Source organism: Rhinichthys klamathensis, unplaced genomic scaffold (assembly GCF_029890125.1).
Source record: "Rhinichthys klamathensis goyatoka isolate OS25496 unplaced genomic scaffold, OSU_Roscu_1.1 h1tg000240l_1, whole genome shotgun sequence".
NCBI classification, from domain to species: Eukaryota; Metazoa; Chordata; class Actinopteri; order Cypriniformes; family Leuciscidae; genus Rhinichthys; species Rhinichthys klamathensis.
In genome coordinates, this window is record NW_026606762.1 from 2249847 (window position 1) to 2276935 (window position 27089).

At 38.8% G+C, this 27089-nt stretch overlaps 2 protein-coding genes across 2 annotated transcripts in view; both read right to left on the minus strand.

Annotated features, from left to right (window-relative positions):
• The window catches only part of usp47 (ubiquitin specific peptidase 47), a 35902-nt gene extending 14212 nt beyond the window's left edge, over positions 1–21690 (minus strand). Inside the window, exons 1-11 of the mRNA XM_056265722.1 lie at positions 21419–21690; positions 13726–13785; positions 9322–9516; positions 7566–7679; positions 6389–6542; positions 6203–6299; positions 5549–5694; positions 5353–5432; positions 3861–4010; positions 2775–2870; positions 2546–2698 (exon numbers count right to left, since the gene is read on the minus strand). Of these exons, the coding sequence (XP_056121697.1) occupies positions 2546–2698; positions 2775–2870; positions 3861–4010; positions 5353–5432; positions 5549–5694; positions 6203–6299; positions 6389–6542; positions 7566–7679; positions 9322–9516; positions 13726–13785; positions 21419–21463 (1290 nt within the window). The 5' untranslated portion in view covers positions 21464–21690. The remainder of the gene's footprint in view (positions 1–2545; positions 2699–2774; positions 2871–3860; positions 4011–5352; positions 5433–5548; positions 5695–6202; positions 6300–6388; positions 6543–7565; positions 7680–9321; positions 9517–13725; positions 13786–21418) is intronic.
• Positions 21691–22997: 1307 nt separating this feature from the next.
• Positions 22998–26612, minus strand: clec3a (C-type lectin domain family 3, member A). The gene is made up of 3 exons (XM_056265747.1): positions 26204–26612; positions 26012–26098; positions 22998–23480 (listed from the first exon to the last, which is right to left on the minus strand). Exons 1-3 carry the CDS (start codon positions 26313–26315, stop codon positions 23083–23085), a joined length of 597 nt encoding a protein of 198 aa, XP_056121722.1. The 5' UTR covers positions 26316–26612; the 3' UTR covers positions 22998–23082.
• Positions 26613–27089: the final 477 nt, after the last annotated feature.

Here is a 27089-nt window from a genome sequence, read left to right on the forward strand (position 1 = left end):
CCCAGTGCGAGTATATTGTGTGAATGCAAATAAAGTTGGACAAAAACATATCCAACTTTATATAAAATGATGGGTGATAGTATAGTTAAATTTTTCAATGAAATAAATTGTGTGTGTGTGTGTATATATATACACTCACCGGCCACTTTATTAGGTACACCTGTCCAACTGCTCGTTAACACTTAATTTCTAAGCAGCCAATCACATGGCGGCAACTCAGTGCATTTAGGCATGTAGACATGGTCAAGACAATCTCCTGCAGTTCAAACCGAGCATCAGTATGGGGAAGAAAGTTGATTTGAGTGACTTTGAACGTGGCATGATTGTTGGTGCCAGAAGGGCTGGTCTGAGTATTTCAGAAACTGCTAATCTACTGGGATTTTCACGCACAACCATCTCTAGGGTTTACAGAGAATGGTCCGAAAAAGAAAAAACATCCAGTGAGCGGCAGTTCTGTGGGCGGAAATGCCTTGTTGATGCCAGAGGTCAGAGGAGAATGGCCAGACTGGTTCGAGCTGATAGAAGGGCAACAGTGACTGAAATAACCACTCGTTACAACCGAGGTATGCAGCAAAGCATTTGTGAAGCCACAACACGCACAACCTTGAGGCGGATGGGCTACAACAGCAGAAGACCCCACCGGGTACCACTCATCTCCACTACAAATAGGAAAAAGAGGCTACAATTTGCAAGAGCTCACCAAAATTGAACAGTTGAAGACTGGAAAAATGTTGCCTGGTCTGATGAGTCTCGATTTCTGTTGAGACATTCAGATGTTAGAGTCAGAATTTGGCGTAAACAGAATGAGAACATGGATCCATCATGCCTTTTTACCACTGTGCAGGCTGGTGGTGGTGGTGTAATGGTGTGGGGGATGTTTTCCTGGCACACTTTAGGCCCCTTAGTGCCAATTGGGCATCGTTTAAATGCCACGGCCTACCTGAGCATTGTTTCTGACCATGTCCATCCCTTTATGGCCACCATGTACCCATCCTCTGATGGCTACTTCCACCATGTCACAAAGCTCTAATCATTTCAAATTGGTTTCTTGAACATGACAATGAGTTCACTGTACTAAAATGGCCTCCACAGTCACCAGATCTCAACCCAATAGAGCATCTTTGGGATGTGGTGGAACGGGAGATTCGCATCATGGATGTGCAGCCGACAAATCTGCGGCAACTGTGTGATGCCATCATGTCAATATGGACCAAACTCCCTGAGGAATGCTTCCAGCACCTTGTTGAATCTATGCCACGAAGAATTGAGGCAGTTCTGAAGGCAAAAGGGGGTCCAACTCGTTACTAGCATGGGGTACCTAATAAAGTGGCCGGTGAGTGTATATATATACATATTAGGGCTGTCAGTTAAACGCGTTATTAACGGCGTTAACGTAAACCCATTTTAACGGCGTTAATTTTTTTATCGCGAGATTATCCGTCTTTTTGGCCTAGCAAACTTTGTAGTTTTTTTTTTCACATGCTTTTGCAACAGGATACGGCATGTGCGGCGCTGCGCTATGAAACCCATTCATTTCAATGGCTTGCGCCGCACGAGGACGTTTTGAAAGTGCAAGCGGATCTAGCTAGACTGGAAACAAAACAACAGGCACGCCTTGCGAGGTATTTCCTTGAGGTTAACGTTACGTTTTGAGTGGATGACGAGCGCGAGACGCCGAAATGGATGCCAATAAGATTCTGAATGGAAAGTTTACTTTTAAAAAGTTGCCAAATGGTTCCATTGACAAGACCAAAGTGATCTGTGTGTTTTGTCGTTGTGAACTGAGCTATCATCATCGCAGCACATCCAGTCTGAATTAGCACTTGATGGCCAAGCACGCACACACACACAGCTGATGCGAATTCTCCGCCCCCTCGTCAATATCAGGACCTCGTCAGTATTTCTTTCACCCTTTTATTGATGGACAGTGTTACATTGTGAGAGATTATTTGCTCCAAGTAAGAATGCTAGTGTGAAATTGAACAGTATGCCAATGTTGTTTTCAATAAAAAAAAAAATATTTGCACAAAGCAAGCCGATCCACTTTTCCATGTTGCTAAGAGCATTAAAATGAGAAAAAAAGAATGGGACAAATAGAAATCAAGAGACATTTAGAATAGATAAAAATGTGCGATTAATCGCGATTAAATATTTGAATCATTTGACAGCACTAATATATATATATATATATGTGTGTGTGTGAATGTACTGCATACGCAGGTAAAGTAGAATGTATTATATATCCAACTTTATATTATCGCCTAGCAATACATTTAAGTTTACATTTTTAGATGATATAACAATCAAGCAGTTGAGATTTAATAATTTTCTTTCAAACATGTTTAGTAAGCCTGACATCAACATTCATCCCACTCTAAAATAAAGTGAGGCATGAAGTCAAAATCAGAAATTGTCCCTTGATAAAAAAACAATCACAAATGGTGACCAGAGACACATTTGAGATATTGATACCAGATGTGACGAGGGCAGGAGAGAGTTCAGCTTTCCTTAACAAGAGGAAAGAGATCATAAAGCTGTGTCTCACCTCGTCCTCGACGTCAATGAAGGGGCTCATGTCCAGCTCCTCGGGGAAGGTCATGCGGTCATTGAGTTTAATGCGGTGCATAGTGGTGTAATCAAAGTCGAAGCGTTTCAGCTGCAGAGTCAGCAGGTATGGGAAATGGAGGAATCTCAGGCCCTGGAGAGAAAAATACTGCATGAGAAACTGAAATGTGGTAGAGGACTAGACAGTCATCGTATCTGATCTGATTCACCTTGCGGGCGTCACATTTCTTTTTGCAGCGCTCACAGAAGTATTGGTTGGGCCCATCAAGAGTCTCAGGCTGGATGAAGGCCTGCAGGGCTTCTTCCTGTTCAGCAGGAAATTAGTGGACAATAAGGACAAACATGCTCCTCTTTCATTTGGAGATTGCATTAACATTCAGCAACTGTGTTATCATTAACATAGAAATAACTGAAAAGTATATAAATAACACTGTTTAAAGAGGACCTATTATGCCCTTTTTCAAAGTCTTGATTTTGTTTTTGGAGTCTACTAAAGTAGGTTTTCATGCTTGATTTTTTTTAAAAACATTATTTTGCACATATTTGACATTGTTGTAGCTCCTCTCTTCCCAGTCTGTTATTAACGCACTCTTCAGTACATGTCTCTATGAAGCCCCTCCTTCGGAAAAGCACAATGTGCTCTGATTGGCCGGCTGGATCGGTGTGTTGTGATTGCTCAACCGCTTCAAGCGTGTTTGGGAAATGTCACTCCCTTACCGTAACCGCTAGTTTCAACAGTCACACTACTTACTAACTCAAACAGGTCCCGCCCTTTCTTTTTATGTCATTATGCCTTGGACGGGAATTATTTAAATGAGGAATATTATGTTCGTTCCCGGAATAAAACTCCAGACTACAATGGAGGCGTTTCAGGGAGTTCACAAACGGTGCGCACTGATATAGAGAATAACTCCCGCAGGAGGGACCTTTGTGCTTTTTCATGCTCAAACAGCAACATTTCACACTAAAGAAACTTTTAGCACTTTAAATGGTATCCTGACTCATAAATATATTTTCTGATTGGCTGTGACTGTGTTTTGCTGTAGTGTTTACTTCACTATGGACTCCTGATTTCATTTTCCATTGAATCAAATAGCATTTAACTCTCTAGCTTATAGCAATGGTCATATTTTCATATCAAACCATATTAAAACCACCAATTAGCATGTGTAAATACTGACAGTATGTCTCGTTGGCATATAAAACAAATACAATAAAAAACCTGCTAATGGCGTAATGCCGCATCTCCCAGTCCGCAGCTACAAATAAATGGTCATAATGATGGCCGTACGCACCACGCTGCCAAAAGCCTGGCTGGCCCCGAAGGGCCTGATGACCAGAGGGATGTCCAAGTACGTGTCAATCCTCCAGCTCTCATAGCCACACTCCAAACAGCGCACATAGTCCTTCAGTTTGCCCTGGTAAAGCTGGTTGATCAGGTCAGCCTAGGAAAAACAAAAGACAGTCCATCAAAACAAGTTCAATAAACACACCCATACCTTCAGAATGAAAATTTATCGTATGCATTTTTTCTATTATAAATGAGATGAGCATAATAAAAAAAATGAAACTGAATTTCAGAATATCTTTGGTATGTCCCTTTTTGTGTTAACAATAGCAGCACTTAAGCTGCATGAACTCAAAACGTTTGTGTAAAACCTGACAATCACGTTCTCCAGCCCAATCGGAGAATGAACTAAAGAGCATCTTGTGCTTCAATAGAAACAGGAGCATCTGATTGTCTGTAAAAAGTTCACATGATCAATGTTAATCAGAATGGTTAAATCATTTCATGAAATGCGGTTTCTTCATTTGAAATTGAGATAAATAAAAACCTTAATCATTTTAAGCTTCAATTTAGAATCCTTTTGAATCTCAAATTTTCATTGGGGTCTAAAGCCTGAGACACACCAAGTCGACGGTCGGCCCGTCGGTGAGCATCCGTCCACCCAGTTTTTGCGGTGTTTTCGGCAACCATTGGTGGCTTTTCGGCCGATTAAGCACGTCAAATCAGCGATTAGCTTTCGAAAAATGATGAAAGCAAGTAAACAACAAAGTCGTGAAGATACACACAGATGGCTCTTCTAATTTTGCTTATTATATGAGCGTTCCAATAAGTGAATATTCTCAAAATGACATGACTGTCTGGAACGAACAAAATAAAGACCAACAGGATTCCTATATTCAAAATGTTAAGCAAATGCTGCTTTGTTTTCAGTTTGGATAGTTCCAGAGTTGTAGTTTCGTTTCCCTTTATGAAGGATGAATACAGACTACTGCCACCTGCTGGCATGGAGAGTCATTTCTTCTAACGCAGACGCAGTTGGCCATTGAATGTAGTCTCTGTGGCGTGTTCAAACACAGCTTTTTGTTCAAGACGCAGGCAATGCGAGACAACAACACAGTCTCCGCTAGCTTAATGATGTCGGGTCGGGTCGGTGTGTCACTTTTGGACCCCACTATAAATTCAGAGAAATCCCAAACAAGTGGTTGAGACGAGATTTCACCGGAACAATTAGATTTGCCAACTTACTGGCACAAATACAGATTTCGAAGTCTTACAGACTTCACAAAGTCTTACAGCACAGCTTAAAAGAGAACAATCAGCTGAGTGTAGAAACATGCAAACCTTTGTTTAGTGCATGCCATGACCCAACCCACCTCAAACGTTGAGGACATTCGGAAATTCGAACGAACATTGGGTCTTTTGTCCTGACCCTGATGTAGGGATCTCATTGGTTGTGGATTAGCATCAAGAGATGAGGGGGCGGGGCTTGCATCGCATACCTGCTCGGTCTGTTTCCACTTCTGCTCTAGTGCATCAAACATGACTCTGCAAAGCTCCTGGACGTCGTGCTGCTGCCAGGCTGCAAAACACACACGGTAAAGAGTTACGAGAAATCAAGACTCGTCCTGCTATCGGATAACAGCAGTGCTAATGTGGGTAAAGTTTCTCAAAGAGACGTTAAGTGACTCCTCGTACCCTCGCTGCTGTCCCAGCCAAAGCTGCGGGTCACGTCTGTGGTCTCGATGGCGCGCTTCTTACTTGTCTGCAGGAGAACGAACAGCCTCTGGAGCTGGTATGGGATACTGGTGACTGGATCCTCCTCGGACTCCTCAAACTCCCAACTGGTGCAGAAACATTCAAAATAGTGTTTAAGGCAATAATTGTAGAATGCAAAATATGGAGGCAGAATTGAATGTTTATTAAAATAAAATAAAAAAAGCTACAAACTATTAATAGTGCCAAAAATGGCATTAGAGACAGTATGTTGAATTCATTCAGCATAAAAAAAAGCCTCAATTTAATCTTTATATTCAATCATATAAAGCGATCGAGTCTGTTCAAAGAATTTGGACTAAACCGTTCAATTCATATGGATTAGTTTTACAATCTCTTTATGAACTTTTTGAAGCATCAAAGTGGTAGTTGCGTAGCTGTCAATGGAGGGACAGAAATCTCTCAGATTTCATCAAAAAGATCTTCATTTGTGTTTTGAAGATGAACGAAAGTCTTATTGGTTTTGGAATGACATGCTGAGTAATTAATGACAGAATTTTAATTTTTGGGTGAACTATCCCTTTAAATCTAGTTCTTAGAAACTAGTTATCCCAGTATCCCATACAGACAACTTACTTGTAGAGTGCATTCCTGAACTCGGGGGTCATGAACAGGGTCTGCAGGAGGCTGTTCAGGTAGCAGGTCATTGCTTGGTTGACCAAACCAACATAACCTTTAAAGGAGACACAAGACAAATGAATCTGTGTGGAAAAGTTGTGGCCATCATGCCCTTCACAACAACGCATGTTTAAGCAGTGCTACCTGTCTCTGATTTGTTGAGTATGGAGGAGTACGAGTAACTGGGGCTGCTGTAGTCGCTGCTGCAGCCCACAGTACCGTCCCGCGGTAGAGGTCCAATGAAGCGATCCTGCGAACTGTCATCAAGACCACTGCTGTCCGCTGTGCCAGATTCATCCTTTAAGACAGTCACACAAGAATAATGCTAAATATGCAATCCTCACAATACATGATTAAGATCTCATGCCACAAGGTTATCAAATTAACACTCGTTCTTTTCAAATTTCTTTTTCTTATGATATTGTGTGGTATTCTTTATTTCTACAGAAAATCAAGTAGGGTAGGAACCTGCAAGGTCAAACCAAACTGGGTTCCACAACAAACAGTGGGAATGGAAAGATGTGAAACCAAGTTCAAGGCCAGGGTTATTATGAATGTGAGAATGTTTTTTTTTTAGATAGATAAAACAACCGATAGATAAAGCAAACGATTAATAAAACAATGGATGGATGGATGGACGGACAAAACGAACGATAGGCAAAAAAAAACAAATAAAACGAAAGATAGACAACAAACAATAGATAAAGCAATTTTTTTAACTAGATGGAATGAAGGAATGGAACGATAGATCAAACTAATGATAGCTAAAACAAACGATAGATAAAACAAATGAAAGAACGATAGAATGAACAATCAGTAAATAGAGCAGGCGAGCGAACGATAGATAGATAGATAGATAGATAGATAGATAGATAGATAGATAGATAGATAGATAGATAGATAGATAGATAGATAGATAGATAGATAGATAGATAGATAGATAGATAGATAGATAGATAGATAGATAGATAGATAGATCGATAGATCGATAGATAGATAAACAAACAATAGACAACAAATAATAGATAAAAATTGTATTAAAAAAAATCAATAAAATAAAAACTATAGCTACAATAAAGGAATGAATGATGGATAAAATGAACGATAGCTAAAACAAACGACAGATAAACCGAATGAAAGAATGATAGATTATATTAACAATAGGTAAATAGAGCAAACGAAGCGATAGTTGTGGCGTACAATTACAGTAACTAAACGATATTTAGAACAGAAGATAGACCGTCATTGCGTTGACAGAGAGTGGTACGATTGATCGATGGATGACAGATGGTGTATTTAAACGGCTCATATTGTGACTCACTGAAGCGATCTGAGGCTGCTCTCCGTCCTTGTCTGTGAGCTGCAGGAAATTCTTCTTCCCAGCCTCAAAACCGGACAACACCAGGGACATCTCACCGGCCTGGTCCAGAGGAGCCTTGGGGAAAAAGAGATAAGAGTGGACAAGAGTGAGAGGTAGTGAAAAACAAGAGCAGGAAAACGAATGCGGGGCAGATGCTGTCTGGAACAGTCTTAAACTGCAGAAATACTCCAAAATGCTGTAAAAGAGAAAATAACCAAGCTGACATAACCCACATCTCGTCCGAGGATTCAGTTAGTATGGAAGAAAAAGCTGTGCTGCCTGACGGACACGACGTACTAGCAATTTACCCACAGGTCTGGACACACTAATGTTGGACTGGTGTGTGTGAAGGTAGAAACAGAAAGAAAGGTAGAAAGGTTTATTTCTTTTGATTAGTTTAATTACTTCTATGTAAAGCACTTTGAAATACCAATGTATGAAATGTGCTATATAAATAAACTTGCCTTGCCTAATCCACTGACCTACTCAGAGTTACCTGCAACTACAGGCTCTGTGCTGGGATTAACACACAGTTAGATGGAGAATAGAGCAGAGTACATGTCATGACACAGCTCCATCTAATCATATCACATTCACTTCAGCAGTGTGGGAAGAATACATGGCACTGACACTGTCTGTGTATTTGAAAGCAGATCAATCTGATTCTCACTTATGTTGAAGTGGATGTGTCTAAGCCCTTCAACATAAATCAAATATGTATAGTGCAGAAGCCTAGTTTGAACCAGTGTAAATACAACTTACAATTGGACAAAAGGCTGCGAATGGACAAGCGAACTCAACTGTGCTAGTCTTCCCGTAACAACGTGCTAATACACGGGTGAAGTGATGTGTGGCCTAGGAAAATTGCCATCTTCACCCTTTATTCAAATAAGATTAAAAAATGAGTTTGTGTCATTGTTTTACTTGTGATACCGCAATGAATCCTGTCAAATTGTGCAGACATATTTTTTGGAAAGAAGAATTTTCAAAGAAAAATTATGAAAACAGAAAAACTACAGATCAAACTAAATATTAATAACTGATTACGTTGCAGGCAATGTATGCTTTTTCCTGTGAGCCTTTTTTTATGCAAGTAGCTATAGTTTGCATGATAATAATTTTGTCAGATAAATACCTTAATCAAGTTTAGTGTTTTGTTCTTTCCTGATATTTAAAATAAATATAAAATATTTTCCTCATATTGTGATCGAAGTTGTAGCGTCATTAAAAACAATTATCCCCTCTGGATATCACTTTTGGCCACTGTGTGTGTGTGTGTGTGTGGCAAAATCAACAAATTAGAATGATTTCTGAAGGATCATGTGACACTGATATAGTAATGAGTAATAATGCTGAAAATTCAGCTTTGATCACAGGAATAAATTATATTTGACTATTTTTACTGTTTTTTATCAAATATATGCAGCCTTGGTGAGCATAAGAGACTTCTTAAAAAAAAAAAAACATCTTACTGACCCCAAACTTTTGAACAGTAGTGTATATAAATACTACGCATATGTAAATATGTACTACACTGTACACTCACATATTACGGCTACATTAATCACTGTATTAATTACAAAACATTACATAATGCAAACAAAACCAGCCATTTCCTTAATGCATTATGCAAAATTAGAATGTTTTTCTTTTATTTTAGGGTGAAACAGTGCATGTTTTGGTAAGACTTGTGTGTTTTGTTGGGGAAGACTCTCACCGCGTCCCCAGCGTTGGCCCACGCCAGGCAGAAAGTGCCGTTCACATATCCAGCCTTGTGAGCCACATCCTCGTAGAATTTGTTGACAGTGGTGGAGGCGGGCAGGTTGAGCGTCAGCTTCTCATTGACGGTCTTGGCATTGGTGGTGTCCTGCACTATACACAGCACCCTCAGCTCCTCCGCTGCACTTTCTATCTGTAAATGCACACGTAGGGTGAAGTGTTAGGTTTACTTTAACCAAGCACACACACACACATCAGTTTGAGCTCCACTCCAGTGCTGAGAACGTCCATCAGACATGCCAGGGAAATGCACTAGATGAGCAAGTGCAATAGTTTTCTTGCACCAAGGAAAATCATCAGAGAACTGACTAATCATAGTGACGTAATGCAGGGTTTCATGTGGTAAGCCAGGGAATACGTAAGCAAGCAAGCAGAGGTATGCTGCATACTTTAACACTGAACTACAAAGCTACTTAGGTTAGAAATTAAAACAGCAAACCACCATGAACAAACAAGGTTAAACAGGACTAAAAGCCTGATCATGCCTGTGAGTAAACTAGCAAACCTCAGTAATTAACGGTTAGTTCACCCAAAAATGAAAATTCTGTCAGTAATTACTCTCCCTCATGTTGTTCCAACCCCGTAAGACTTTCGTTCATCTTCGGGACACAAATTAAGATATTTTTGATTAAATCTGAGAGCTGGATCAATCCTCCATAGGCTTCTTAAGGGATCGAAACTGGCCGGCCCAAAAGTTATTAAAGACATCATTAAAATAGTCCGAGTGACAACAGTGGCTCAACCTTAAGTTTATCAAGCGACGAGAATACTTTTTGTGCGCAAAAAACAAACAAAAATAACGACTTTATTCAACTAATCATTTCCTTCTCTGTACGGCCGTGATATTTCACGTAGTGATATTGCGCAAAGCTTCTAGGTTGTTTAGAAGCCTATGGAGGAGTGATCCAGCTCTCAGATTTAATCACAAATATCTTAATTTGCGTTCTGAAGATGAACGAAAGTCTTACGGGCCTGGAACATGGGGGTGAGAAATTACTGACAGGATTTTCATTTTTTGGGTGAACTAACCCTTTAATCAATAAATATTTAGATAAGATTAGACATTCATATTACTAATCTTATTGACACCAGTGGGTTAAATGTTAGTGTAGAAACAGCTCAGAACAGTGAAGTTGTGGCTTAAGTGTACTGTGTTTGGGGTCACAGCATGCAGTCTCTGTGACTGGTGCTGGTTGGTTAATTGCAGGTGTTGTTTACAAAGCAGAGCCATGGCCTTTTCATAGCGTCTGCTAAAGAACTGATCATCATGTTACCACAAGCGCTGACAGAGGATTCCAAGCATGACGCAAGCAAAACATTTCTACGTACATTATTGATATGATGAGCACATATAAAATAACTTGAGAAGATTTTAAATTAAAGGGTTAGTAGTTCACAACCAAAAATTATCCCATAACGTATTCACCCTCAAGCCATCCTAGGTGTTTATGACTTTCTTCTTTCAGCCAAATACAATCAGAGCTATATTAAAAAAATATCCTGGCTCTTCTAAGCTTTATAATGGTTTTTGAAACTCCAAAAAGTGCATCCATCCATCATAAAAGTAATCCATACGGCTCCAGGGGGTTAATAAATGGTTTCTGAAGCGAAGTGATGCGTTTTTTAAGAAAAATATCCATATTTATAACTTTATAAACTATAATCACTGGCTTCCGGTAACGGCCGTACACGAGTTGAGTATTTCCACGGCTGAGACACTGATTTAGAGATTACATGTGACATAAAACGAATTTCAGCAAGTTGTACAGTATCTTTCGACATACCTTCTGATGTTCATTCATGTTTATATCATGCTAGTAAAGAGGAAGAGATGATGGGTTCACTTGCGCTCCACGCAGCCGCTTCGCTTGAACTGAAGCGGCAACAGCAAACCGTCACGCCACACTAAAGAGCGCCAAAACGGCATTTATTGTTTACATTTTGTAATTAAATTGTCAACATTTGAAAGCTGATATTTAGCTTATTGCGCTTTATTGGATAGGAGGCTTGCTACAAATAGTTTAGTGAGGTTTTGTTCACACAACTGAACTGAAGGATAGTCTAAAAAAGATCGATTCTTAGGATTTAAGAATTGATTCAAATCGAGAAATCATTAGGGATGCACGATATAGGATTTTGGCCGATATTCGATATGCCGATATTTTAAAACTAATTTTGCCCGATGCCGATATATTTGTTTGTTTTTTTAGTGCAAAAAAGCTTATTAAAGTTCTCACTCTTGTTGTTTTATTAACATTAACGGGATAGTTCTCCCAAAAATTTAAATGGTCATCATTTACTCTCTCAAGTTTCTTTCTTCTGTTAAAATTATAAAAGTTATTTGGAAGAATGTGGCTAACCAAACAGTTGCTGTACTTCAGTGACTTCCATAGTATATTTAAGCACAAGAAAGAAATGAATACAGGTTTGGAACAACATTAGAGTGAGTAAATAATGACAGAATTTTTATTTCTGGGTGCAGTATCTCTTTAAGGACAAGCGGCAGCATATTATTACTGTCTCTTTAAGAACTGCACGCGACGCGTCTAATATATATGCATTTGACAAGCAGATTTTCTCTGTTTGCTTTCACTTTAGACATAACCAACTTTGTTTATGTAAACCTTGTGTGTATTTGACAGTATCAGCGCAATAAGCCTCGAAAGATTAGACCAGTATGCAGGCGCTGTGACAGGCTTTTAGTTCCTGTGAGCGTCGGGTGTAACGCGCTCAGAAAAGCGGATGTTAGAACAGCGCATCAGCACATGAATGACATGTTTACCTAGCAAGACTTTGACGCACATGCAAATAATGAACTTTTGTGAATTGCAGTGTCCCGTGAGTGTAAAGGCCTATTCACACCAGGACGAATTTCGCCTGCGATATTCGCCGACGTTTAACGCCTCGTGACTAAACAAAAGGGCGCCAATGTCAGTGTGCACACCGACACGAAAAACGGCACGCGTAAAAGCGTCATTTTTTTTAAAACGCCTCGGGTTCGATTTTTTGGTTTGACGCGCCGCGTCAAAAACTATCCGACCAATGAGATTGGCGCTTTTGCTCACTTGTCTGGAGCTTCTGAAGTTACAGTAACACAACTTGGGGGCGCTCAAACACAAAACGGTCTTGCTGAGCAGCACACATACGTAACGGCGAAGAAGATGCGCCAAGTAGCGTCTACCATAGATATCCATAATAAAGGCTAGATGTCTCGTCCGCGCTGCTGGCCAAATATGGCCTTTATTATGGATATCTATGGTCTACACTGCCGGGAAGAAATAAGACGAGGAAGATGTGAGGCAAGATGAATGTAGAGCTGCTGGTCTCGTTGGTGTCGGAACATAAAGAACTAACTTATGACAAACGCGACAGCGACTACAAAATAGGACTATTTCTGTTTTACATTAAGCGTCCTGCCGCCATCTAATGTGGGAATGAATTTGCATATTCATTAGGCTCATCGTCAGCGAAAATCGCTTGGGTGTGAACACAAAAAACGCGTTGAAAAACGCTGACGAATAACGCGCGCCGATATTAATCCCGGTGTGTACGGGGCTTAACTCTACCTCTGCGTTTACATGTGATGTGATGTGAATGTACGTCGCGTTGTACAGTATGTTGAGATGAAGGCGCCAGAATTGAACTGATAGAATGCATTTTTCTTCAAAAGCAGATCGTGGAGACATTTTAATCGTCCACGATCAAAAACCGTGAGACGCACACCCCTAGCTGGAAGTTTAAGTTGCCGGCGCTCATGCTTCGTTCACGGTCGTCACGTGCCCATAGGAAACACGCCACCCTATCTGCAAGGCTCATCGGCAGAAATATTCATATCGGCCGATGCCGATGATGGTCATTTTAAGCTTTTATCGGCCGATACCGATGTTGTCCCGATATCATCGTGCATCCCTAGAAATCATCATTTTCGACCCAGCCCTAATTTGAAAGTTGTTTCATGTTGACTTTAATCACTTTACAGACAATTCAATGTTTCACAATACATACTCAAATTCCCAGCTGCCTGCAAAAAAACCCACCTTGATCATATTATTATTATCTGGGTGAATCTCATGGAGCCAATCAAAATGTCCTGGGAATATTTCACTCCAAAATCAAAAGAAAATAATATTTCAATTTTGCATTAAACTTCATTTTTATTGATATTTCTTTCATTTCGTTATTCACACTACAAGCTCGATTTCCCATCTGCCTGGAACAGTGTATTGCCCTCAGCTTCCCCTCAAACCAGCTGATTTGTTTTCCTGACGTCTTCATTTGAGGGTTAGTGTCAAATGAATCACCATGCTGTAAACACACACACACATGCAACACACACAACTACCTGTGAGAACCTCTTCTGCATCTCCTCAAAAATACTCTGCCTGCAACTCCAAAAAATACCCTGATGACAGAACAACAACAACACAGTGTTCAAGTGAAGCCAAAGCAGCCTCGAGCGCAAGGCCGAGCATCACGATACGAGCGGCACTGATGTGTGATATCTGTTAAAGGTCAAAACACAGGGGAACAATGGAGATCTAGAGGAGGAAATGTGAAGATGCCACTGTAAAAGACACACAGATGTCAACACAAGCAGGGGCATTATCAGATTAGAGGGTATTTTTATCAGGGATAATATCGTTAGGTGCTCACATGAAACAGGTTGGCCTGTTCTCGAGTGGCGGGTATTCGTTATGACAAGGTGCTCAGGCCTACAAGATCTTCATCCCAGTGAAGAAAAGGCCTTTCATTGAAGTACAGATAGACCATGCAAATGAAATATTTAAGATATATTCAATATTTTCTTGTTGATATACCAATACTGATAATATCACAAAAATATTTTCCATGCAAATGTGTTTTGTCATCATATTACAGGTTCTGAAATAAACTTGCGTTGTCAAGTTTTGTCTAGTTTTTTTGAGAAGTTGAGCTTCACGCACGCGCAGTAATTTGTGAGAAAAAGCGCCTAGAGCGGCCGAGATAGTCAAAAGGTTATGCAGTTCTTGTATCATTATATCGGATCTGTGCATTAGCTCTTAAAGTGACAGCAGCTTAATATTCCTGCTGCCATCTGTCATCAACAAAAGACAGAGAAAATGACTAATAATTATTTAGACAGTAAAGTCTACGGAAGGCTATTTTACATTTGATTATTACATTTCTGAACTGTTTATTTAATTTGTATCTCTGTTCGTTTGTATTTATCTATGCTTGTAATTTGTTTATTGCATATATCAAATCGCAACTCAGTGAGGATAGGAGCAGGCTTCACTCAATGTATATACTGATGAATTTTAAGAGTGCTGGCCTAAAAGATAGCATATAAAATGTGCAAAAATAAACAATATATGCATAGTGCGGCCTCTTTTCCATTTTATATATCAAATCGCAACATATAACCTAGAAAACCAAAACATCACAGTTTTTTCCAATTTCATGTAGCCCTAACATGTAGGGCCCTATGAAATCCGTTTTATTTTTTCTCAAATTCCGTTTTATTTTTTTTCAAATTCCGTTTTTTTGGATTTATTTTTAGCCCTTTCGGATTTTTCGGATTTGCTTGTTTTCTTTCAATTTTTAAAGGTCAATACTGCTTAGAAGTGAAGTTACATGTAAGCAATAAGGTACGAGAGGCTGTGCTGTATCGTGAATAAGTAACGGCTGGAGGGCGTTGTTAGGCACGACGCGAAGCGGAGTGCCTGCAACCCCTTCAGCCGTTACTTATTCACGATACAGCACTTGCCTCGAGTACCTTATTGCTTTTATAAAACGGTTGCCACACAATAAAAATATTAAAGCCGAAAAATATGTATCTATGCAACTTTCATGAAGTAAAATCACTAAAAGCCTGCCTTCCGCTGGAAAAAATAGTCCCGGAACGTGAACAGCAACAGAAGTTACATATATTATTTCGCCAATAGATGGCGGCAAAGACTGTCTTTATGAGTGAGTGAGTGAGTGAGTCTGTAGAGAAGGCTTTTGAAAGGACTCGAACTTGTGATCACGGAGAAGACAGACGCAACTGACAGATGACTAACGTTATGCACGGAAAACCCCATGACTGTTAAAAGGACAAAATATGCAGCGGACATTCAAACGCATTTTTTTATTATGAATATAGGACTGACCTGAAGGAAAATGCTACGTCTACTGTAAATGCAGGTACACTCGCTTACTCGATCTCTCACAATGCTCTGCTCTAGCTTTAAATGAACAATATCAATGAGATGAAACATCTGTTTAAGTTGCTAAGAGTGGTTGCTAGGGGTGTTGTGTAGTGATACATAGAACCGTTGGGTGAAGCGGTCATAGCCGTGTTTTATCGTGAATAAAGCACAGCTATTGACCAATCAGAATCAAGGATTGGAACTAACCGTTTTATAAAAACTCACAATTCAGCTTTTTTATTTAAACTTAATATATTCATTAAAACACATTCAAAATTCTCCAAAATTCAGCCGAACCTTCAACAAATCTCTGGCCAAAAATAACAGCAACATGAACAGTTACAGGGTAGGATTGATGAATATTAATTCTAAACAAATTGCTGAATATTAATCCTGCATTTAAGCGGAACACCGTATTTTTTTATCTACAAAAAAAATCAAATCATATTTGAATCAGCTGGCATTTTCCATTACATTAGTGCTCCAACATGGCTCTCAGTAACTGGGCATCAGGGGAAAGAGGCCGGATTACACAGCGGAATAAGTACATATTGATTTTACGTGTACTAACATTTAGCAAAGTACTTTTTTTCATGTATGTGCAGATCGATGTCCAAAGAACACAGGCAAAATAGAATTTTTCATAACGTAAAAGTACTTGTAGATACAAGCAGGCATGTGTTGCTTTCTAACTCATTTCCCATCTTTTGCACACATCTCCATTGAAGTACATGATGGTAAGGCACTTGGTGTTGAGCTCAGTAAGAGACTCTCTCTTGTCAGTGAGCAGTGTCTTGTACTTGCTGAAACTCCTCTCACAGTCAACAGAACTGACTGGGAAGTATATGTAGGACATGGCAATGTTTGCAATGCCTGGAAATCTTTGGCTTGTTCCTTTCCAGTAGTCAGCCAGGTCCAAGGAAGCTGAGATGCCTTCATTTCTGACACAGTGTTGATATGCGGCCCACTGCTCACTGAGCTCTGGAGATGCCGGGGTCCTCAATTCCCACAGTGTGCCATAGGCTTCAATCTGCCTTTCCATAGCAGGAGCCTGTCTGGGATCAAACACTCTGATCATCTTGTATATTTTTTTGGCAGGATGGACATCCCAGTGCTTTGAAAATTTTTCAAATGCAATGTGAAATCCATCGTGAAGGTGATCCAAAATATCCCTTTTCTTTGGCATTCTCATTTGGTTCAGCAGCTCATCAGTTTTGACCCCAAAGCCAATGGTTTTGGCTGTTCCATTGACTAAAAAGGAACCAAGATCTTCCATGATGTTGTATGCAGAGACTGCTACAGGAGTATGGGTGCCCTCCAGCACTGTCAGAGCTGTAACCAGTTTCCCACACCCTTCAGAGATGAAGGTCAGCTTGAAGTGGAGGGCCTCTTGTTTTTCATCCGTTTCAACCAGCTCAATGATGTTTCTTACTGCCTGAGCAGAAGACTTCTCAGCTAAGAAGAACTCCTTGTACAGGTGGACATGTTCAGCATGGTATTGAACTGCTTCAAACCAGCTATTCCACCTTGTGCCTACAGGCTCAGGGGGTACCTTGGGTTTCTCAGCCTCCTTCATGGTCAAGAAGTACAACCATCTTCTCTTCCTTGCAGGCTTTTTGAAGAAGGCAGACTTAACCCACATCACAAGAGCTGTAACCTCACTGAAGTATTTGTAGTGTTGCCAGGTCTCTCCCACCAAATTGATGACATGACATAAGCAGGTTGTATGGACACTGTGAGGCATGACTCCCTTCAGTACTTCTCTGTAGGCTTTCAGACAGTATGATGCATTATCAGTCACCACTGCCAGAATGTCATTCAAGTCCAACTGACTGGTATGAAGTGACTGCAGTACTGCCTGTGAAAATGTCGAAAAATTGCAGCTTTCCATGAAGATGACATCAGTTAGAAAGTATTTTCCCTCAGTGCCTGTTGAATTGAAAAGGGAAACAAAAGTTATCTCTATCTATCTATCTATCTATCTATCTATCTATCTATCTATCTATCTATCTATCTATCTATCTATCTATCTATCTATCTATCTATCTATCTATCTATCTCCTAATTATGAATGTAGTAGGTTAGGCTAGTAGAATATATATAAATATTATATTACTATATTTAGGGATGCAAACACATGTATGGTCAAAAAAGAGAGGTAATCGAAGCCCTCGCCCCGTGGCAAATATCTAGATACTTACACAGGCACATTTGGTAAAATTAAATTCAAATAAAGTTTTGACAAAAAAGGTTTTATAAAAAGATAAACCTCACATATTTAAGCCTTAAAATCATTTTTATAAAAATAATGAGTCAAAAAAGATAAATTACTGACATTTACAATGCACATTAGCTTATCTTTTATTATTAATAGTAAAATTCGGTCCGATTTTCCTGTGGTGTCTGTCGTTGCTATGCAACCATGCACTGCGCTCTCCACAACGAGAAAGAAGTTTTAGTAGCTAATAGATTTCCACCACCGAAAAACGCTTGCTGTAGCTCTGCTACAAGATTTATTTACGGAGAAGAGATGGGTGCACCCCTATCCTTTATTATGTTGACTGAGCTTTCAATGTTGTTACGGAAAGGGAGAAGCTGATATGTTGGTTCTTGTCACATGAACTGCGGTGCGCTTGCGGCATTCTGAAGAGTTGAGGTGTTTTCATCTCGCTGCGCCTGGAAAAAATGAGCGATTATGAGCGCGCTTACCGCGCGCCTACATTTGAAATAACGAACTTGAGCGCGCAAAAGACACGACGTGAACAACGACTAGCTTGATGAGCTAGTTACCTCCAATCAGGCTACTGGTAGTAGCTCGCGAGCGACGTGTTGGAGACCCCAGCCATCAGAGTAAAAGATACGCACCAAGAAGAAGTGCGCTGTTTGCATCCCTGTATATTAAAATTTGTATATAAATCCTAGTTAAAATAGGCTCATATGCTGATTAAAACTAATTGGATGCTCACCTATAACAATGTTGAGGACACTTCGATCTCGGTTGTCAGAGGTTTCGTCGACAACAACGAAGAATTTCTTTCCACGGATCTCTCGCAGGACTTTTTGCATGTGCTGGTCAAAGACCCGCGGCAGGTGGGTCTGCCTGAGGCTGCTGGGGTTTTCTGGGAGTGCGCCTCCCTGCTTGCAATGTTTAACAAGAAACGGACGTATCCTCTTCATTTTCTCAAGCGGTATGTCAGCTTCAGCACACATTGCAACAAAATCTTCCACAAACTCACGCCTTGCTTCTGTTGTTTTTGTCGTTGCATCAATGGTAACCTGGAGGGATTTGCCCGCTGTGGATTTAGCTTTGTTCTTGAGATGAACTTTTGATATCAAATGGTCGTTACATGTGTCTTTGCGGGTCCAGTCAACAGTATGTTGACAAAACTTACAAAACAGTTGTTGTCCAGACTCATAGTAGTCGTTGGGGTATTGTTCAGCCCGGTATTTAGCAGTCAATTGAGAGTTTCTTAATTTTTTCGACACCGTTACCTTATCAGGAGCCACTCGCTTCGACATTTTTTCCCCTACGCGGGAACTTGAGGACGTATGGTTATGGTTACTAGGCAACATGTTTAAAACAATGCCATTTGGCCACGGGTTATGTAGAAACCTTCCTACGTTTGTTGTTTTAAACTGAAAAAGGAAAAAGGAAGTCCAAAAAAATTGTTTATTTAATATGGCAACAAAATATATGCAAATTCCGTGCGATTCCGCGTGTATAAGAGAATTCCGTTTTCATGTGTAAATTCCGTGATTCCGTCCGCGTTTTCCGCATCACGGAAATCATAGGGCCCTAGATTTCCAGCAGGTGTTGTCATCAGAGCAACCATAACCCACAAAAAGAGTGTGGGAGTGTCACATCCCGCTATAAAAGAGACAGATTCATGCGGTAATTGGTACTGAGCCAGTGAAGGTCACGTTAATCCTGCAGACCAATTTATACGATCAAATAGGATCAAACTGACTCATTCATTTCAGGCTTAAGTCCAATGACTATTTTGTTGTTACATGTTCCTGCTCTAAATTTAGTCTGAATCCCTGATGCACTGGATATCTAAACAGTGAATTTAAATCACCAACAATGACAACCATGTAAACAGCCAAAACAAAGACACTGATAAAGGATCATATTTGAGTCAAAGTGTTTATATTATCAGACGGTGTTTTTTTTTTTTGCATCAATTATTTAGTGAAGCAACCTGGGGAACTAAAAAAAAAAAAAAACATACCAAAAAGAACTGCTTTTATTATGGGTTGGCCAATATATCAACCGATAATTGGAAAATTTTGCATTTTTTAATTATCGGTATTGGCTGATAAGTTTTTCTGTACATCCAAAGCAGGACGGGGTTTTTACAGAATCAGAAGGTTGCCATCTAATTATAATTTTATAATTATTTGACTTTTGTAAAAAAAAAAAAAAATCTATTTTCCAGTTCTTTCTAATTGAATAAGCATCGCGTAAAATAGGCCTAAACATCAACATATGCTATTTACTATCTTTAAATTAAAAACTATCATACATGTCGGCTGCTCTCCAAGGGTACGTTTACACGAAAATGATGTACTAAATAGAGAAAAGATTTTTCTTTGTACAGACGACAATGTTGCCAAAACGATCCCGTTCACACAGATCCGCAAAAACGGCTAAAAATGCTGTATTCTGCTGCTAGGCCAGTATTTGGCGATGTCACTTTGTAAAGAAAAACTACGCGACTATAGACTGAACACGTAAAATACGAAAGCACATGACATCACCGTTTTCACAAATTCACGTTTTTGTAGTTTACACGGAGACGATAACAGTATCATTTTTAAAAACGAACACTTTGAAACCCGTTTTCAAATGTTTGTGTTTTCAGACCCCCAAAATGCCATTGTCATGTAAATGAATGGCCAAAACACATTAAAAAATTTAAATTTTTGGTTGAAAATGGTGTTATGTAAACGGCCCCCAAGATATCGGCATCAGCCATCAATTCACTCAACAACTAGTTACTAACATGTTTTTGTGCTGATATTCTTTGGAATAACATATACCATGATACTGCCATTAATTATGTTCGTATTTTACTTTTTGAGCCTTCTATAAATACAATTTGTCCTTTGTTGAATGAATATTCAGGTTGAATGATTTTCACTTTAATAATAGAACTTATTTACCTGCATGGAAATCCAAACCAAATAGAGTAAAACGAAAAATAGGCACAGCATAGTTTCAAAACAAATGATAATAAACTCTCTGTTTTGCTCTTTAGGCATTGATAATAATAAAAAAAAAACTCGATTCCCATCTGATCTGACTCATGTCCGCAAATAAAGCAATGCAGATTCAATTTGAAACCGTATATTTGATCCGAATTGATCAGAATAGGTTTTATTGGACAGGTAAATCTGATTGACGGGTGTTGATATTACACATTGTTTTAGCAGTGAACGTCACCTTAATCAATCTGAAACATGTGCATAAATAAAGTGATGTGGATTAAATCACCCAGTCTAATCTGAGCGGCTAACATAAACTATGGCGCACACTTAGCACCTCTGAAACTCACTCCAGCGGGATACTTTACAGGCTGTGTACAGAGTAAACAGTCGTACAGCACACATGACAACAGGTTATCTGGCCTATCAATCACATGAATCACCGGACTCAAGTAGTTATAACGTATTTAATGTGTTGGAAGGACTTGTTGACTGATAGTTAGCTGAGCTGCTGCTAACACTCTCCTGCTAGCAGCTGAACTGATCCTGACACGCACTTTCCTGTCTCTCCCTGCCTTCATTTAAACGCGAATCTCTGGCTCATAGTGCGGTTTATGTAGATTTCTCTGTTGTATTTTGAGGTGGATCATCTCTCACCTCTTTGGGCACAAGCTGCTTTTCTTCGCTGGGCACCATTTCCATCTGATCCTCCAGCCGCGGTCCGCTGTCAACAGGAGCTCTGCGAGTCGCTTCGGGACTCCATTCTGAGCGTGCTAGGCAAAACTAGTCGATATCGAATAAACAACTTTTAGGCTAAATGGCTCGTAATCCAGCTTAATCGGTGTTACTTTCTTACTGCTTGGACTGTAAGCAAAAACAGCAATCAATGGAGGAAAAATGGCCGCCACGCACTTTCGCGAGACTTCACATCAATCTGCGTCACTTCCGACACTCTCTCTGTTTGTCTGTGACTCTGTGTTCTACAATATCAAACAGCTGAAAGTGTGAAGTGGAAGTTAGGAAATATCAAATTATTGGGATCTAAAATGAGACCATGCCTTATATTTATGAAATACAAAGCTTGCCCACACTTTAACCTTTCGATTAAAGTCTGCTTTCGTTATATAAACTGACCTTTGCCTTCAATATGCCAGTGTGGTTTATTGTGTTTACTTCTTTCCCAACATTGGTATTTTAGTTTGGACTGGAGGACAGAATTCACACACACAAAATAAGTATTGGAACATTTTATTAGAAATAATATTAAATAAGTGCTAATAAATTGTATTTTGCAATCTCAAGCTAGTCGTTATTTAGGCCTGTTAAAAGTTTATCATTTTCTATTATAGCCTAGGCTACTTTCAAAAAGTGTACACACGTCTTTCACAACTTTCTTCAGACAACTGTCTCTTGTGTTCATTAGGATGAATTTCTGCAAAAGCTTTTCTCTCTTGAAGATCAAAATAGATCAAATTCAAATTTCTTAAGTTTTCTGGAGAGCTATAAATAGCAGTGTTATTAGCAGTGGCCTACTATTATAGTTTTGTAAAATTTTATTATTAATTTTAGTTTGTATATATATTTTTTTACATATATCTATAGTTTTTATTATTTATTTTTTATTTCAGTTTATTTAGGTTTAATTATTTTAATACTTCAAGAATTTAAAATGTTGCTTTGGCAACTAGCTGAAATAAAATAAAGTTTTTTTATATATTTTTTCAAATTAATTTAACATTTATTTTTCTGTAATGAAAAGTAATGTTTTTGGTTCATATTAAACCTATATAATATATAGCTATTTTTTCAGGTTTCATTTTTTTTACATTTCATAGCTGAACTTCAATAGAACAAATACCAGATATTTTCAATATAATACATACTTATAGAAAATATATGGTATCTTTATATATATATATTGAAAATACTGTTAAAGACTTATATTGGCATTTAGATTTTCCTAAACAAGTTAAATCCTCTAATGTTAATCTGTTTTTATTATTTTAATTTTTACTGAATTTTATTTTCCTATAACATTAATCTGAATTCGTTATGTTTTGCATTGTTGGAATGTCCCCTCTCTTAGGCATATTGTAAATTATTTTCAACCTAAATCAGGTTAAAATGTTTGATATGGAAACATGTTTTGCTGCCTCGAAAATCAATCACTGTCAACCACATTAAGTGTTTAGTTCTCCCCATTTACAGTGAATAAAGAGGGCACATCATATTACCATTGACTGTTTCGTTTTTAATGAGCATCTTAAATGACAGGCTGTCTATATCTTTAACAACCATCGTTAAGGCACGTGAGACGCACATCATGGAATCAGGTATTCACAGATGTATTTCTTCTGGCTGCGACAGACCTCGTCGTGCCACTTCCCCTGAGCCGCCAGCGAGAGAGTAACACAGCTCTCTCTCTTCCCCCCGCTGGGCTCTCTCTTGGATCGGTCCCAGTGGAAGAAGGAGACGGGCAGGCTGTTCACGTCCACATACTGGCCTTCCTTCACTATGTCTGTGATGCCAATCCAGAAATCTTTGGATCCAGGCGAGCTGCGCTTGGCGTAGTCTCTGAGCTGGTCGTTTTCGCTCATGTCTCGAGGAATGGCCAGGGTTCCTCCCTGAGCGATGCAGTCCTCGTTGGCCTCATGATAGTGCTTGACCTGCTCAGAAACCAGGTAACACTTCCTGTGGGCCTTAACGCCACGCAGGCAAACTGAAAAGTAGACAAAACATTCACTCATGTAAACTTTGAGTTTGAGTTTGCTTTACCATGTGCATATTTCCATCATTATTTATGAAGCACTTTTACTGTTATTATTAGAAAATCGGTAACACTTTACAATAAGGTTCATTAGTTAACATGAACTAAGAATGAACAATACTTTTTCAGCATTTATTAATAATAATTTGAATATTTACTCATATGTTTTTAAAATTGAAGGTTGTATTTGTTAACATTAGTTAATGCACTGTGAACTAACATGAACAAACAATGAACAGCTGTATTTTTATTAACTAACATTAACAAAGATTAATACTGTAACAAATGTATTGCTCATTGTTAGTTCATGTTAGTTAATGCATTAAGTAATGTTAATTGATCTTAATGTAAAGTGTTACCAGGAAATCACCATTATTCCCATCATTATTGCTAAAGGTCCTTTAAAAAACGGAGAGTTAACTACTAATAAACATAACTACTAACTACTAAAAAACTTGCCAAAGACAAAGCACTAGCAAGCCCTTACATTGTTCATTCTTTTGACAGTTTTTATATACACATCTGTCAAACACCATTTTAGTCTCTCATAACATTCATTAAGAAACACATTTGGCCTATATCTCATAAATAAATCTATTATAAATATGTAGACTATCGTCCGAAAGTTTGGGGTTGGTAAGATTTTTTTTAAATGTTTTTGAAAGACGTCTCTTGAAGGCTTCCTTTATTCAATCAAAAATACAGTAAAAACAGTAATATTGTAATAATTTTGAAATGTAATTTATTTCTCTGATTTTCAGCATCATTACCCCAGTCTTCAGTGTCACGTGATCCTTCAGAAATCATTCTAATATGTTGAGTTTGCTGCTAAAGGAACATTTCTGATTATTATTATCAATCTTGAAAACAGCTTAATATTTCTGTGGAGACCATGACACATTTTTTTCAGGATTCTTTGGTGAATTGAAAGTTCATTTATTTGAAATATAATCTTTTGTAACACTTTTGATTAAATGTGTCCTTGCTGGATGAAAAAAAACGTTTTTACTCTAATCTTTTGAATGGCATATAATATGTAAAATAATTGTCTACACCAAGTTATGAAATGTTCAGTCAGCTTCATTTAAAGATCAACCTGAGTTTCCACCAAAATAGGTATTATTACCACTATTATTACAACTATAAATCTGTAGTATCTTCATAGTCATCACCGCTGTCTTAAATATAAAAAAGAAAGAAATGTAAAGATGCTCTGAAAGCACACTGTTACAATATGAATACGTTCCAGCTTCACAGTAATAACTGTACACTCTAAAAAATGATGGGTTGTTTCAACCCAAAGTTGGGTCAAATATGGACAAACCCAAATGTTGGGTTAAAAATTTAATTAAAAAATGTACAGTTGAAAGTGAAAGTTGAAGTTGGGTTAAAATTTTAAATTACATTTTTAACCCAACATTTGGGTTTGTCCATATTTGACCCTAATTTGGGTTGAAACAACCCAGCATTTTTTAGAGTGTAGTGACCATGGTGAGAACTAGGGTTACCACGGTACATGTTTTTAAGGGTCTGGATGAATCCCAATCCCAGATTTCTCCCTGAAAGACATGTTGCTGTCCTCATCAGGTAAACTGCAGTGACAGAAAATCTACATCATTTTACATCACTGGATAGTTTCCCTCCATCATTTACAGTCAAACCTTAAATACACTTTTTAAAAAGACTAAAGAGTAATAATATAGCTACTTTAAAAGAGTATAAATGGAATAGTTCACTTAAAAATGTAAATTCTGTCATCATTTACTCACCCTCAAGTTGTTTCACACCTGTACACATTTATTCATTCTGCTGAACACAAAAGAAGATATTTTGAAGAATGTCGGTAACCAGACAGTTGATGGACCCCATTGACTTCCATAGTATTTTTTCCCTACTATGGAAGTCAATGGGGTCCAACTATCTGGTTACCGACATTCTTCAAAATATCTTTCTTTGTGTTCAGCAAAAGAAAGAAATTCATAGAGGATTGAAACAACTTGAGGGTGAGTAAATGATGACAGAATTCTCATTTTTAAATGAACTATTCCTTTAAATGTAATTTTTTTCGGACATTATTGCTATTTAAAATGACATGAAAATGTATTTTAGTTTAAACAAATGCAATTAGTTGAACTTGAGAGTAGCAACGGAGGCATGGAATGAGATGAGTCCTATACACACAAGAGCTTTTTAAAGGACAAAAACCTGACAAATGTCTTGAAATACAATGTCTTGAGGCGTGGTAACCGTAGTTTACGCGTAATAAATGACGACTTGTTTCAATTATCAATTATTCCTTACTTGGTAGAACGTCTAAAGTGGACTAAAGTAAAGTGTATCAACAAGAGTAGAGACACTTCTGATGTCATATCTCTCGTTTATTAACATGGGCGGCGTGAGAATATGCTTTGCTGATGCTTGCGGTGTGAAACAATAAGCATGGAGAGCTTTTTAAATGAAATTTTGCGTGTATTACTGTTAACCTGTTTGCAGTGCCTGCATCTCTTTCAGAGAGTTGATTTCCAGCCACAGCTTGTCAATCTGTGTCCTCATGTCATCATCTTCTGAAGCTGTATCTCAACAGAAGAACGACAGAACACAGGTTAGATGAAGTTGCTGACTGCAGTTACTGTTTTCTACAATGAGGATAAACATATATGTCCTATAGTAGTTACCTCTCTGTTGAGCTGGAACTGCTTTCTCGGCGCGAGAGGGACGTCCACACCCGTCGTGGAGAACGCTGAAGCAGATCACCAGAAGCAGAAGCCCAGGTCGTGCCATGGTCATGGACGAGCTGTTTAAAATCACTGCGAGAAATATGGACAAGTCTTACCGTTTTCTCCCTTCCACACTCTCACGCTATTGGCTGGACGTTGAGTGTTTGTGTGTACCTAAAAGGGAATTCAAATACCTTCAGTGCAGTCACAACAACCCTTCCCCTGTTTCCAGCCATTCAAAAATATTTACTCGGAAAGCACACAGAATTTTTTTGGGGGGTCGTTTTCCCATTCATAACCCAACAAGAAAACTCATTCACTACCTTGCATGTTATGTCATGGATTAAAGTGTCCCTATCATGCTATTTTAAAGGTTTGTTTTTGGAGTCTCCTATAGGTTTACATGCATCTAAGGTCAAAAAGCACTTTCATTTTCTCATAATATACATTGCAGCATCACTTCATTTCCCACCGGGTCTGAAAACGGTTTGTTTGAAGATTCTCTCTAAACCCCGCCTTTCCGAGAGTCTACTCTGCTCTGATTGGTCAGAGGGCCCAGTCTGTTGTGATTGGTCGGAGATGAAACGCTTATTGCCATATCTGAAGTCTAGCTCCGGATCTTCCTCGGCACTTGTAGACACAGTGATGCGAAGTTACGAACGGTAAAGATGGCGTTAGTTTTTCCAAATCAATTGGAGTCCTCGTCATTTTGAAGTGCAATCAAAATAGCAACATGTCAACAACACGAACCAAATACCTCAAGGCCTCAGCTACAGTGTTTGAGGCTCAAAGAAGACTTTGGCCCTGTCCCAAATGCCACACTCCGGACTTGTGGACTTCCTCG

What these genes read in the sequence shown, in the direction of transcription:
- clec3a (XM_056265747.1), bottom strand. Translation starts at nt 26,315, where the DNA reads ATGACCATGGCACGACCTGGGCTTCTGCTTCTGGTGATCTGCTTCAGC. An exon ending in AGTTCCAGCTCAACAGAGAG is followed by an intron (nt 26,099 to 26,203) that starts GTAACTACTATA and finishes GTTGAGATACAG; the next exon opens with CTTCAGAAGATGATGACATG. An exon ending in GATGCAGGCACTGCAAACAG is followed by an intron (nt 23,481 to 26,011) that starts GTTAACAGTAAT and finishes TCTACTTTTCAG; the next exon opens with TTTGCCTGCGTGGCGTTAAG.